This window comes from Oryzias latipes, chromosome 3 (assembly GCF_053564925.1).
Source record: "Oryzias latipes strain Hd-rR chromosome 3, Olatipes_Hd-rR_3.1".
NCBI classification, from domain to species: domain Eukaryota; kingdom Metazoa; phylum Chordata; class Actinopteri; order Beloniformes; family Adrianichthyidae; genus Oryzias; species Oryzias latipes.
The window spans coordinates 33,648,906-33,662,454 of record NC_136239.1 but is presented as its reverse complement, the minus strand read 5'-3'; the positions used below and the strand labels follow the sequence as shown (position 1 = coordinate 33,662,454).

Genomic DNA, 13,549 nt, shown 5'->3' with positions numbered 1-13,549 from the left:
CATCCATCTGGTATTCAGCAGCACAAACTCAATCTCTCCCAACATCAACACATCATAAAGCCATGCACCTGGCTTTATTGAAGGAACCTTATGAATGCCTGTGTTCAAAAACAATATTGTAACACCATTTCAGACAGGCACATATTGGATCTACAATCCATTTCTTTCTCATACCATGTCTGCTGCTTATCATAAATACAATCTACAAAGTGGGAGAGGATACATATTAACATGTGCAAGCAGGTCGCTGCAAAGTTAAGGAAATAAGTGGAACACACAATGTTCCAATTCCTAAAACACAAGAATAAAAGCTCCTTTAAACAAGCTCATAACCAAATTACCATGATTTACTTTTCACTGCACTGTGGTCCAAGTGCCCATGTGCTTATCATTACTGAGAACTTGATGGCTTGCAGTAAAACAACAAAAAATGCACAAAGTGGTTTTATTAGTCATAGCCATCTGTATGTGCAGTCAAGAAAACATTTGTTCCTTCCTTCTGGAGCAATTTTGCCTTTAAGCAGTGGTTCAGTCTACCATTTGTTTGGAATGTGGCAAAAATTCTCCAAATGACTTCATATTGAATGCCGCTCATTTTAGAAAACATGCACCGCTGACCACACAGTGACACTTGATTAAATCTCTTCTAGCAGTCTGCCAAATACATTATTCACCCCAAAGTTAGTGTAATAAAAGGAATAGCAGCAGTTTAGCCATTAGAATCTCATGCTTAAAAAAAAACAAAAACAAAGTCTTGTTAGAGAAACAACAGCATGAGCAAATCTGATTTAAATGAAAACAAAACAGCTATTAATAAGCTAGTCAAACACATGATATTAAGTAACAGATGTCCTGATTGGGAATATCATGCCATACTTGGATGTTTGCTTCTGTGCCTCTGCCTTCTCATTTGCATTTTGATTGCACTACTGCCAGCAGTCACAGCCAGATATTTTGATAGTCATCATGAATCTGCAAATACGTCTTTATCTTGAGTACACAGTAGCCAGATGTGCCCTCCCTAGTGTGATCTGCGTGCGAGTGTGTGTGTGTGTGTGTGCGTGGGTCGGTGGGTGTGTTCTTTGTGTGACACTAACAAGCTGAAATGTACTCTCTAATCATTTAAGGATTTCTGAATGTAAATCCAGTTTGTAAAAGTCCCCATTGTGCCGTTTATAATGCAAAAGCTGGAATGGCAAGAAATGCTGTTATGCTGCCAACAGTATGCGGCACAAAGAGGAAGAAACTGAATGTTTTCTGTTTGGAACATTACTGTTTGCCTCAGCCACTTACAGCACAGGAAACACTCCAGGCAAAGCCACATAACACATTCCAAAGAAGAATAGGCGGAAAAAAAAAACACACCACTGAAAATGTGTAAAACATTTTTAACAATAAATACAGGCCAACAAATACAGCAGAGAGGCTCAAATGCAACATTATGCATTAACTCAGGGATACAAATCTCAGCCCTAATGTCAATGAAAAAGGGACCCGGTCTGTTTTTTTAAGATATTGGAAATCAGAATTTGGGGAGAATTTATGAACAGTGGCACAAAGCTGTAACAGACTGAAAAGAGTGTTAACAAGTTCAATTTCCATTCAATCAATGCCAAAGCTCTTGGAAATGTTCCATGGCAGGAGAAGGGTAAAATCATCTATATGGTAATTATAAGGATGAATCCCCAGTAACTTTGGCCAGCATGAAAGGTCGGTCCTATTAAAGATAGTTTATCAGTGCTGTGCACATATTCCTTTACTCTACCTTTAAATGGGAACATCTTTTTTTTTTTGCCTTCTATTTTCTGCAACCTGCTGAAGTCTGTGCTTAAGCCAAATGGGAAAAATGGAATTCTGAATGCGGGCAAAGGCTATAATAGCATGAAGATAAATTGTTTTTCTTTCCTTTGCCTTGTTGCAGTCAAACACACTTCGCTGTCCTTCCCCCTCTGCGGTGTGCAAAGTCAGTCTCTATTTTACCAACCTCTAACCCCCACTTAAAAACAAATCTCCCTGCTTCTCCTCCCCCCTTGGAGTCTGGGGCTAGTTCCCCACCCCACCCCCCACCCGCTGGTCTGCTACAACCAGTGACCCGCACCCCTCTCCACCATTTCTCCCTATGCATTATGTGTATTTAAAACTTGTCCTACATGACATCATTCCGGTTTTAAAGCCGTATGAGAAAAGTAAATTACAGAATCAATCATGTAGAAGGTCAAGCTGAGACTTCATTTCGAGTATTGCATGCCTGCATGAATATCTTTCATTTCTGACTGACCCAATATGTCACAAGAGCTGTCTGTCGAGAGATAGAAACGAAAGAAAAAAAAGAGGGGAAAAAATCCACTCTCTTAAATTGATGTACAACTCATGTCAGTGCTTCTTGGCTTGAAAGGGAGATAAGAAGGATGTGTAGAAAAAACATGCTTTCTGCAACAGTGCTCACATTTTTCCTTTCATTCACTGCACAGTCGCTTTGGACCAATCAGAGCTGGGGGTATTGTGCTCAGTGAAAATCTACACAGCATTGAGGCGTATCAAATCATGTAAACAACAAACTACAAACGGCCTTTTCAGCCTCACTTTCATCTTACGTGATGTGCGTGGCTCCAACATTATTAAATATTAGCATCTTTTTGCAGCTGTTAAGCTAATGGCAAGTGATACAGCTAGTTGGTAATGAAAAATATATAATGTGTCATCGCACAATGGTAAATGTAATAAAACGGCGGGGCTCACATCTCCTGAATATTGATTTTAACATCCAATACAACCAGTTGACTACTGTAGGCTTCGAATCCAATCACAGAGGACACAAGAGCCCATTTCAGTACACGCTTCCTCGTGTCAAGAAAAAAACGAAAATGTGGTGAAGGCACCAGGTGTTATTTGAAATAGAAACCGCAGAGCCTTGCTGTGAAGCAGGGAGAAAAATTGAGAAGAAATTGTGAATAAAGCAACAGTGGCAGCTCTAACTCCAGTACTATTTGGCACTATTGAGACTCAATCAGAAATCAGGAGGACACATGCTGGGAGACAAAAATGAGAGTCAGAAGCTTGTTAGGAGAGCAGATTAAATAAATAATGACTTCAGATTCAGGGCTTGCCAGGCACATTTGCAGCTGAGAAAATGCATTTTTCTTTGTGGAAACCCAGCATCTGTGGCCAATTTGCAAGACATACGCTGAACATTAAGCAGGGAGGAATTAACAGAACACTTGGCAATGCAATGACATGGAAGACGCTTTTGAAAATAGCCCAGGTATATTCACTGGTTGTGTTTCTCATTAAGTTGTGATAAGAGACTGGCTTTCACACACACGCATACTATTCTGCACCAGCAGGCTAGCAAAGGGGAAGAAAACCAAAACAAGTGTTTGGGAAATATGAGCATGGCGCCTTGATGAGAAATGTAATTGCAATAGTGCACAGTTTATTTGTTTGCCCCTGCAGCCATAACAAATAACACAGAATATAATCATGTATATGAGGTTGTCATTCCTTTATCAGAGTGCTGACAAAATGACAAAACACCCCTCTCAGGTCCTTCGTAAATCATTGTCTAAGAATACACAATTTTCTGCAAACGGTGCTGTTACTTATCTCATTTAGAAGTTGCATTCTCTTTCTGAAGCACAGATAAAAGCACAGATGAATAGTTTTTATAAGCATTGTCAAGAGACTTTTGGGGATCAATTCCATTTGCAGGAAAAATGAAGGGCCACCACAAGCCCTCTCACACTACAATGTGCGATGACTGATAACGAGTGAGTGGTGTGCTGGCGACAATGCCACAAGGCAGGGAGCGGAGACCCACATTCTCCCTTCACTTTTTTAATAGGGTCTCTGCACAATCAGAGACATGAGCCATGCAAATGGTGTTAAAGAGGAATAATGTTTGAGAATCAAATCTAATCCTCCAGCAAGTCGCGAGAACAGTCAGGAATGTAATTGTGTCAAGGTTCCGTTTCTTCCAGATGCAGAAAGCTTAACTGACCATGAAATGAAAATTCCTTAGGCAAAAAGCCTTCTGGGACTCACTCACTGTACGCTGCAGAGATATTTTAAAAGCTGCTATTATTTTATATGATAAAAGTCTGAAGGAAGGGGGAAAAAAATGGAAAAAGTCTCATGTTTCCCTGTATGGAATGTAAATAAATATCTGACATGCGATCCAACAAATGTGTCAAAGGAAGGGAGTAATAGAACGGGGGGGGGGGGGGGGGGGGGGGGCTGTCAAACGCTCATTTCACATATTCATACAGTTCTGATGATAATAGCACCTCTTCTCAATTGAATGTGATTTGTGGCTCACAGACTAATGTAGCACCAATATCATCATTTGCTCACTCATGCCTTTGTCCTTTTATTTCTTCTCCTCTAAATGAATCCTCCATTTTTGTAATGGATCTGTAAGACATCTAGTCAGCCGCTGACATTTCCATTTTTTCCTCTCCGGTGCCTCTATGATTGTGGCATTTAAAAATGACGTTTCAATAAAACAAAAATCTCACAATCAGCACACATTATCAGCATTTAAAAAAGTGATTATTTTACACCCCAGATTGAATAAATCTGTTGACTGAATTAATCAAGACACTACAAGGAAGCCACAAAACAAAAATCTTATAGATTTCCAATATGGTGTGTTTTTAACCACCACAACTCAGCATTTACAAAGCCCCCAAAAAAAGGCTCCAGGAGGTTAAATGAATGAAATTTGAGCGTATGAACCTGTAATGCTTGTGGGAGCCATTTCCACTGTCCTCCCCGGCATGAACGCGTACTTTGTACTCTCAACACAAGCAAGTTCCCCATGCAAAGAGTGATCACAGTAAGTAGCATGATATCATGACATTTACTGAATAGGATCATGTCCATCCAGTGTTGCAAACAGATGCAGTGGCAGGTGCTCTGTCAACATGGGATGCCAAAACTGTGAAGGTGACATTAAGGTTTAGCAAAGCGGCTCATTTAAAGCCTGAGATTAGTATCTATAAGATATTAAATCACACCTTGAAGTTTAGATAAATCATCAAAAATCTCATCTGGAGCTACAGCTGCAAAAAAAAAAGTTCATTCAGGAGCAAGATGTGTGGGTAATAAATGAGGGACAGACTGAACGGCTTTCTTGATTTATGTGTATTTATGACGCTGCTTACCACAGGATGGCCTGTGTTGACAGACATCCCTTCTTGGTCAAGCATGTTGCGGGAGATGGTGATAGAGGGCAGATCCAGGCTCTGTGGGGGGAATTGGGGGATCATGTGACCCCTGTGCAGGGCTGGGGGTTCTGGCATATGCGGGAACGGTGAGTCCACTTCTGGTCCCAGACCGGGCTCCGTCTCCGGCGGAGGCGTTATGGGAGGAATCTCAAACTCTTCATCTCCCAAGCTGGGTGTGTGGAAAGTCTGCAAGAAAGACGAGGGATTTATAAAGTATAAAAAAGGAAAGCTTTCACTGAGGTGGCCTTTATCTAACATGCCTGAGGACAGCCTTTAGGGATTAAATCAGACAACTTTGCTAAACAGAAAGTGTTTTATTAGAACCGTAATACACTTGCAGCTGAGTGCACTATGATGTAACATTTCTTAAACCTACTGAAGTCCACTTAAAGAAAAAAAGAAGAAGAAAAAAGGCGAATGCAGAGGAAGACATGAAAAGCAAAAATATCAAGCGAAAATCACAGGAGAGAGAGAGGAAACATGATAAAAGCCCTTAATCTTGGGGATGGAAGATGTTGGGTTGAAGTGCAGTGAAAATACACGTCACAGGGAGATAGGTTTAAAGAAAAAATTTCAAAGATTATTACTCTTGGCCAGAAGTGTTTCTTTTTGTTCCTCTCGCCTGCACCCTTAAATCTGTTCATCAAACAGCCTAATCCTTCTGCCTTTCGAATTAAAGCCTTCAGTCACACTTAATTTGCTTATGTGCCTTCTTGGAGATGGGGACTGTTCATCTACTTGGGTCTTGTTTTCATCATCACATCTCATGAAACGACTCACTAGAAAGGATTTTCATACTCTGACAATGACCTCACTGCAGGTCTACATATTTGTAGCGGCAAACAGCACGCCGCCTCAGCTCCTAGCTGTGACTGCTGCTACTAACTCACACAGAGCATTGAAAAATCTGTGGTAAGATGAGTTTTAACAAGACATTCCCTAAAACAAATTCAGTAATAATTCATTCTTGAAGTCCCTCTCCATCGAAAATTGTGTTTTTGGGGTTTTTAACATGTTCTTGTGGCATTTTACTCACGATGGACATATATAAAGAAAAATAAAACTTAAAATTGCATTTCTGAGTATTTCTATATTCAACTTGTGAATCAGGAACAGGAATAAACACTGTAAGGGTTGGTTGTAACTGGCTGTATGCTAACGGGAGAGTGTGTAAACAAATGGATCACGGGAAATGGGGAGGGCCTACACTGTGCCAACAATCATAACATAAGAGGCAAATTTCTAATGAAACTATGTCATTGAAAATACATAAAAGATGACTGAGAGCACTGTACAATGGGTCAAAAGATGCAGGTTAACATAAGAATACTGTACAAGCAGGACATTATTATCCCATATCTTCCAGTTTTAGCATGATCAGAAATAAAGATTGCAACTGTTTAAAAAACAAAAATAACTGTCAACAGGGTTAACTGAACAACAATCCTCTGTCTGCTCTGTCTCCATGTCTCTGGAAAAAGATGGAATAACAAACAGGAGACAACAGGGAGAAAATGCCAACACAGACCTTGATTAGGTAGTATTAATGTTCCCCTTGCTTGCTTTAGCACACAGACACTTGACACTAATTCATTGCCTACTCAGGGCAGCTGTCTTGACAAGCACTGATGAATTCCAGTGGCTGAGTTAGCTAATAGAGTTTTCATTATTTTTTATTTTAAGTCCCGTTTTGCTCTTTAACACTAGAGGTTTCACTTTAAGCTCCCTGTTTTTGCAGTCAGATTAATACTTCTCTCTGAAGATTCTAAATACATATTCAGGCCGTACAGGTCTTCTTAAAAATCCGCAATATGCCAAAATTTGCTATAAATTACGGTTTACAACAAAACTGCATTTGTAGGCATTAGGGCTGGGTATCATCACTGCAAACTATTTGATTCATGCAAAGATTTCGAACCTTGTTTTTTGACATTTAAGATAATTTACCAGGTTTAAAATTGTAAATTGTATTTGTAAGTGACTGAAGTCTTTCTATCTGTAATTATATTTAACAGTTAACTTTTTTTGCTTATTTGCTTGTGTGGAAATCCTTGTTTCTAGATTTTATATTTTATTAGAAGATTTCTTGTTTAGTAAACATTACTTTCTGAATGGGCACATCATTTTACTACTTTTTAAGTGATTTTCTTCAGTGTTTTTTCTACTATTTTTAGGCAACCTCTTTTTGTAGTGAAGTCAGACACCTTTCAGGCACCAACCCAATTGCCTCAATACTATTGAGAATCAAAAGAACATTTTTAATTCAACACCAAATTTCATTACTTGAGGGAACCATTGATTCCATGTCAATGAGCCAATAAAGGCCGCCTGCTTGATTCAAGTGATCCTCAGCTGCTTCAAAACTCACAAATAGCACATAAATCATTTAGCACTACTTGAACTCTATCAAAACTGCACTGATATGTTGTGTTAAAAACAGTTTGTCCCTTTGCTGTGTGTATGTTTTGTATATTTGTTTAACAGATGAATCTGTGAAGTGAGTTTACACTTTGAAAAATAAGACCAAGGTATCTGAAATAATCATCATTATGTCAGGTTTGGGGAGCATGAAGGACCCAAAAATGCAGAGACGGGAGGCACACGGTTCCATGGCTAGGGGTTTATTAACTTAACAAAAAGCACTGCAGAGCAGGGAAACAAAACTAAACTTACTATGGCCTAAACATGAAAACATGGCAGAAGACAGTCAGGGAAGAGACGGTAATGGACCAGCACCAGAGGAAGGCAGAGACAAGACTTAAATGCAAAACAGGACTGACAAGACACAGGTGAACATGATCAGGAGAGATTGGGACCGGGGAAGTAAAAGTAAAAAAAAACAGGAAACCTTCCAAAATAAGACAGGAAACAGAACTCAAACATGACAGAAACAAAAGGATGCAAAAATTAATGCAAACCATGACACAAATACTTTTTAATAAGGTAGACTGCAAAAACACAAAACCTAAATAAACTTTTCTTTGTGTCAAATTTCTAGTTTAAATATCTTAAAATAGGAAGAAACTAACTTTTTAGTAACTTGTTAGTGAGATATTTTGAGTCATGTGATCTCCAAAACATCTTATTTTAAGCAACATTCCAAAATGACCAAATTTTTCTTTACTTTGCATAATATTTTTCAAGCAGACGTTTTGTTCGAGAGATGAGGTGAGACATCTTCCTTCTAAAAAGTTTCCTTTGATTCGTAACACATTTAATTTTTTAAGACAAATTGATGTTAAAATGTGTAATTCTATGCTGTAAGGTGATCAGAGTTTAAATTTACAGGATTGTTGTAGCACTTAAAACAGAATAATTTGGGGGATAAAGTGTATAAATAGGCCCAATAAAGAAATAAAAAAAACAGTTTTGGGGCACTAACGCCCCTTTTAGGACAATTTCTGATTAACAAACCAATATACCTAAATATGAGTGTTTATAGATAATTTCAAAATCTAATTTGGCCTTTAAGTGTAGTATATACCTTATTTAAAGAAATCTTACCAAGACAAATTCTGCTTGTTCTATTGGCAGATATTTTTCTGCTTACAACAAAGGAAAAATATTATATATTCTATCTTACTTGTTTTGAGAAGGACAACATTTTCAGTGTAGGGGTTCAGGAACTGGTATTGATTTTGGGGTATTACTTTAGAACATGTTGGAATGATACTCAACCTTCAAAGCCGTAAAAAAAGAATGCACTGTAGAACATAACAATTATTCAGAACTGTCAATGATCAGAAGTCACTGGTCCATTTTAGCTGATGGAAATCAATGTGAATGGCAGCTGCCTGGTATATGATGGCAGTCTGGATCTGATCATGTTACAATCTGAAGACACAGGCATCTTATTACCATGGCTCTTCCAAAAAAAATGTCCTGCTGTGTCTAAATCTTAGTTTTGCTCTCCTTGCTCAGCAACATCCGGCCTTAACAAATAGTGATGCTTTCTTTAAAGTGAAGATATATCGGGGCAACTGTGCGTAAACTTTATATTTTGTTGCACAGCAGCCTGAGTTACAGAGCCGAGGTTTAAAACAAATGTCAGAGATGAAGGTTTGCTGAGGTCAGATCTACTTTTGAAGGAGAACAGCACAAGCATGACTCTGACCTTTCAGTGAAATGCAGACGTGTGCGTGGTGCAGAGGAGCACTGCTGTTTACTCTCTGCTTAACAGTATGGAAAAAGAAAGCAAATATTAGAGCGGCTCAGGAAAGATGAAGTCAGATCAATATCAAAGACTGTTCTTGTCTACAAAGTGCTCTCTGTAAAAGATGATGCAAATTAACCTCTTCAGCAGGGCCAGCAATAATGGAGACGTGCAGTTTGTGTCTCATATGGGGATTTATAGAAGATGTCAGCTGTCTGTGAAGAGAAGGCCTTCACCACAGGGAGGAGGTGCCAGATTTTAGAGGAACCCACTGAGCGTTACAGTGTTGTACACTGCCTGGTGTCATTTCACATAAAGCCAGTCTAATTCTTCACCAGGAGCAGCTTAGGGGGCTCTGTTCAGAGATTAAGAGATGCACAATCCACTTTCTTTGCATCACCGGCCCGATTATCCATTTAAATTGTTCTGAAAGGCTCAGCAAAGCCAAGTGTCAAGGCAGATGCTGGCTCAGGACGTGCAGGCATGTACATGTTGAAGGTGGGCAAGGGAGAGCACTACAGAGAGAGGTAGAGTGTGAACATTTGTGTTGGCAGCCACAGGGTTGAGTGTAACGAGGCCAGAGAAGGGCTTGTAACAGAGAGGAAAGAGCATCCAAGCCAGGTGTGTGGGAAATCCCCAATCTTTGCTGCCAACAGGGTTAATACAGCTTTTCCCAGGTCAAATTCAGCCACTAATAAAGCATGTCAGGTTGTTTTTTTGGAGCCTTAGCAGCACCTTTCTACAGGATTCTTAATTGAAGTTTCTATTCTGATCAAGTCAAAAGAAGGTTTAGCTTGTAAAATAGAATAAAAATGGTTTGTTGTAAAAGTAACAGGAAATTAAAGAAACTAAAACCAGAATGGAACTTCTCTTACCAAATGCAACAGTTTCCATTTATAGGCTTTCCAAACTAAATTATTTCACCATTATTTCTACCCATTTCAAACTCCATCTTAAATCCAAGTTCTTAAGTAAACGTGCATTTTCTTTTTCTTTTTAGCTCAATTGAGAACCAAAGCCATAGAATATTTTTAGACGAAAAAGTTTCTTTCACTAAACACTTTAAAGACCCAGTCGTGTTTTTGACATGTTCTTTATTCAAATGGTTGTGCATCAGTAACAGATGCAAAAACGCTCATGGAAAAACTTGTAAGTGTACGTACAAGTTACTACGACAACCCACAGGCTCCCTACTCCACTCCATTCTGATCCATCCACTTGTAGACAACTAGATCCATGTACATCTTTGATTTCCTCGTCCAAACTGGAATCTGCCTCAAAACTGGGCAGCTCCAACATTGGTCACCACTTTTGTTACACCTGTAATGTTAGGTTGGGATTGTCAGGGGCTGTGGGCTAGCCGTAGAGCACGTACACAGAGGTATGATGGGAAGGGGCTGGTACTTAACTAAACTTGTGTTTTTTTCTTCCTTGAGCTCAACAGAGAACCAAAGCCTAAGAGGATTTTTAGAAGACTTCATTTCTTTCACCAAAACATCTTTGCTTTGGCCCTTAAACTCCATTTGCCTTAAGGAAATGAGAACCAATCCACTCCAGAAATAATTATAAATGAAGTTTTGCTTCCAAACGGCAAGGTGCGTGTGACTGACAAAAGCCATGGAGCCACAGCAAAGGACTAGAAATAAGCCATGATTGCCTTCACAAATTGTACAGGATTAATGGAATCACATCCTGCTGATACTCCACAGAAAGCCATAGAATAAAGTCTGTCATTTTCTTTTTATAGGCGCCAGGAAAAATCTCAAGTAGAGCACTCCAGTGCAGCACTTTTGAGAAAGAAGCTTAACTTCTGAAAGACTTCACTCTATTTGTTTGGATTGTGTTGTATGATGATGTCTTAAACATGTTGCTTTTACATGAACAGAAACTAAAACGTTTTTTTAAGCTTATGATTCAACTGCAAAAGTAGAACATAGAGCAAAAAAAAAAGCTTTTCAGGCCTTTTCCCAGCCCCCCTTAGTAAATGTGGTAATGCAATTCACAGATGCAATAACCAAGACTTGTTAAAGGCAGCAGCATGCAATTACTACATATAATAGGCCTCAGAATCAATAGAGGTTGGACTGAGAATCTAGTTTCAAACAGACGGGCAGAGTGCAGCTTCTCAAATGACAAGATCAACCATGGTACCCCCTGATCAGCATTATTTCAAATGTGGATCATTTGTAGTCCATCTCTACATATTTATAGCTCATTACATGAGTCTAATTTGATTGGGGGAGTAAAGTGATACATGTGAGTGGAACATAATCTCAGTTTACAGTATCCTTTTCCCTGAGGGAAGAAGTCAAGCTTTCCCTGCTAGGATGCATGCTTTAGCAGGCACACCAAGGTCATCTTATCTCATCCTCTAAGTGCATAAGGTAAAAGCTAAGCAGGCCATCTGAACGTGCATAGCAAGTACACGACTGCTACTCTCAGCTTGTACATTCTGTCTAATCGATAGGTTCACTTCAAAAATAAAAGCTTTTATAGTGGAAAAAAAAGGATCTAAACAGTTGACTGAAAAATACATTTCAAGTTTTGCAGATTTTTTGGAATATTTGGCATCTTTGATGATGTCAAATCTTTCTTTTATTTACAGCCAGAGTTTAATATGACCACATTAAGTAGATTACAGGCTAACAAGTCAAAGAAGTATTCACTTTCTTTCCACTTTACCTCATGCCGCAGCAAAGAGTGCTCTGGAGACTTCAGTGCTTGAAAAGAAAAATCTATGTGTAAGGTTTCTTCTCTCTACTGAACACAATACCATCTGTGCCCTAACACTGGAAACAGTTGTTCCTTTTGATTAAATGCAAATGAGCTGGGCTGGTTTTATTAAGGAGCACCCCCCATCTCTCGTTTCCTTCACTGCCACAGTGGGCCCTCACAGCTGGGGGCTGAACGCTCTCCAAGCAGCCCGTGTCCGCGCGGATCCATGCTGCAGCAGGCCTCTGGATGCAGAGGATGTGCCCACTCAGCGTAAATGTGGGGGAAAATTAGACTTCTTCTTTAATACTCTGTGGCTTTGTGAGGCAACCACTCTGAACACAAGGTCACGCGCTCCTCACACTCGTGTGGAGCTGCCCAAGATTGTATGTCACAGTTGCATCCCTGCTGCCCAGCTGACATGAATGAAAACAATGAGGTTGACAATGACATCTATCTCCGTATTTTGGAGTCATGCAGTGATGCTTTGCTGTGGGTTTTGTAAGCCAGATCAGACTGAATGAGACTGGACTGTTTGAGCCACAGAGCATGATGGGTATTTTTATACACTTGTCTCTAATGACAGGGCAGAAGAGTGGGTGGAGGGGGAATAAAACTGGTAAATTTAGCTCTGTGTAAAGACTACTATGGCTCACAGAGGCAGTTATTTGCTTCAAAAAAAAATAAAAAAAACTTTTTTTCAATGCAGTCATGCAGCATACCATTTTCTTTGGAGCTGCACAACAAAACCTTCTCAGTGACACTACTTTTGTGAGTGGCAACAGATATAGCTGATGAGAGTGACACAACTTTGTTCTTCTGTTATGTCTTTGAAAACGCAGCCATCCTATTTATGTATGCATCTTATGCAGTCATTATATTGTCTTTTTAAGGTTCAGTCAAAAAGTTATATTTATTATGACAAACTTATGTTAGATTAAGTTGTTTGAACTCACTGCTTAACAGTGTAGCTTCTTTTTCTTTGAGTTGTAGAACCAGCAGCAACGGTTTTAGATGCAAATTACATTTTCTCCAAATGAGTTCTTCTTATTCTATATTAGGAGGACGTTGTAATGTGTTAACTCCCTTTATAACAATAAATTATTGTAAATCTCATTCATCCACTTTAAAGATAATAAATAAAAGATTAAAATATAACTTTGAGATGTTTTGATCCGACTAACTTTGTAAGTGTGCTGAACTAAACTAAAAAAAAGATTGATTCCTTTTGCAGCAGGGATGTTGGTGAAATAGATTAAGGCTGCTAAATGAATTGAATTTGATTTAATTCAATTATTTTAGATGAATATCAATTTACCTTTTTTTTTTTAAATCAAGAACTATAAATTGATGTGTCTCATGAATTCACTTTGCATGTTTTAAATAAAGATAATTTTCAATTTTGTTTCCTTAACCCAGCCATACCACCAGTAATAAAATACCATGGCAATATAGACTG

The 13,549-nt window shown here is 38.9% G+C and overlaps 1 protein-coding gene across 1 annotated transcript in view; it reads right to left on the bottom strand.

Moving 5' to 3' along the window:
- Positions 1-13,549, bottom strand: part of tox3 (TOX high mobility group box family member 3) — a 40,701-nt gene that overhangs the window by 4,484 nt on the left and 22,668 nt on the right. Inside the window, exon 3 of the mRNA XM_023953644.2 lies at positions 5,163-5,411. Within this exon, the coding sequence (XP_023809412.1) occupies positions 5,163-5,411 (249 nt within the window). The remainder of the gene's footprint in view (positions 1-5,162; positions 5,412-13,549) is intronic.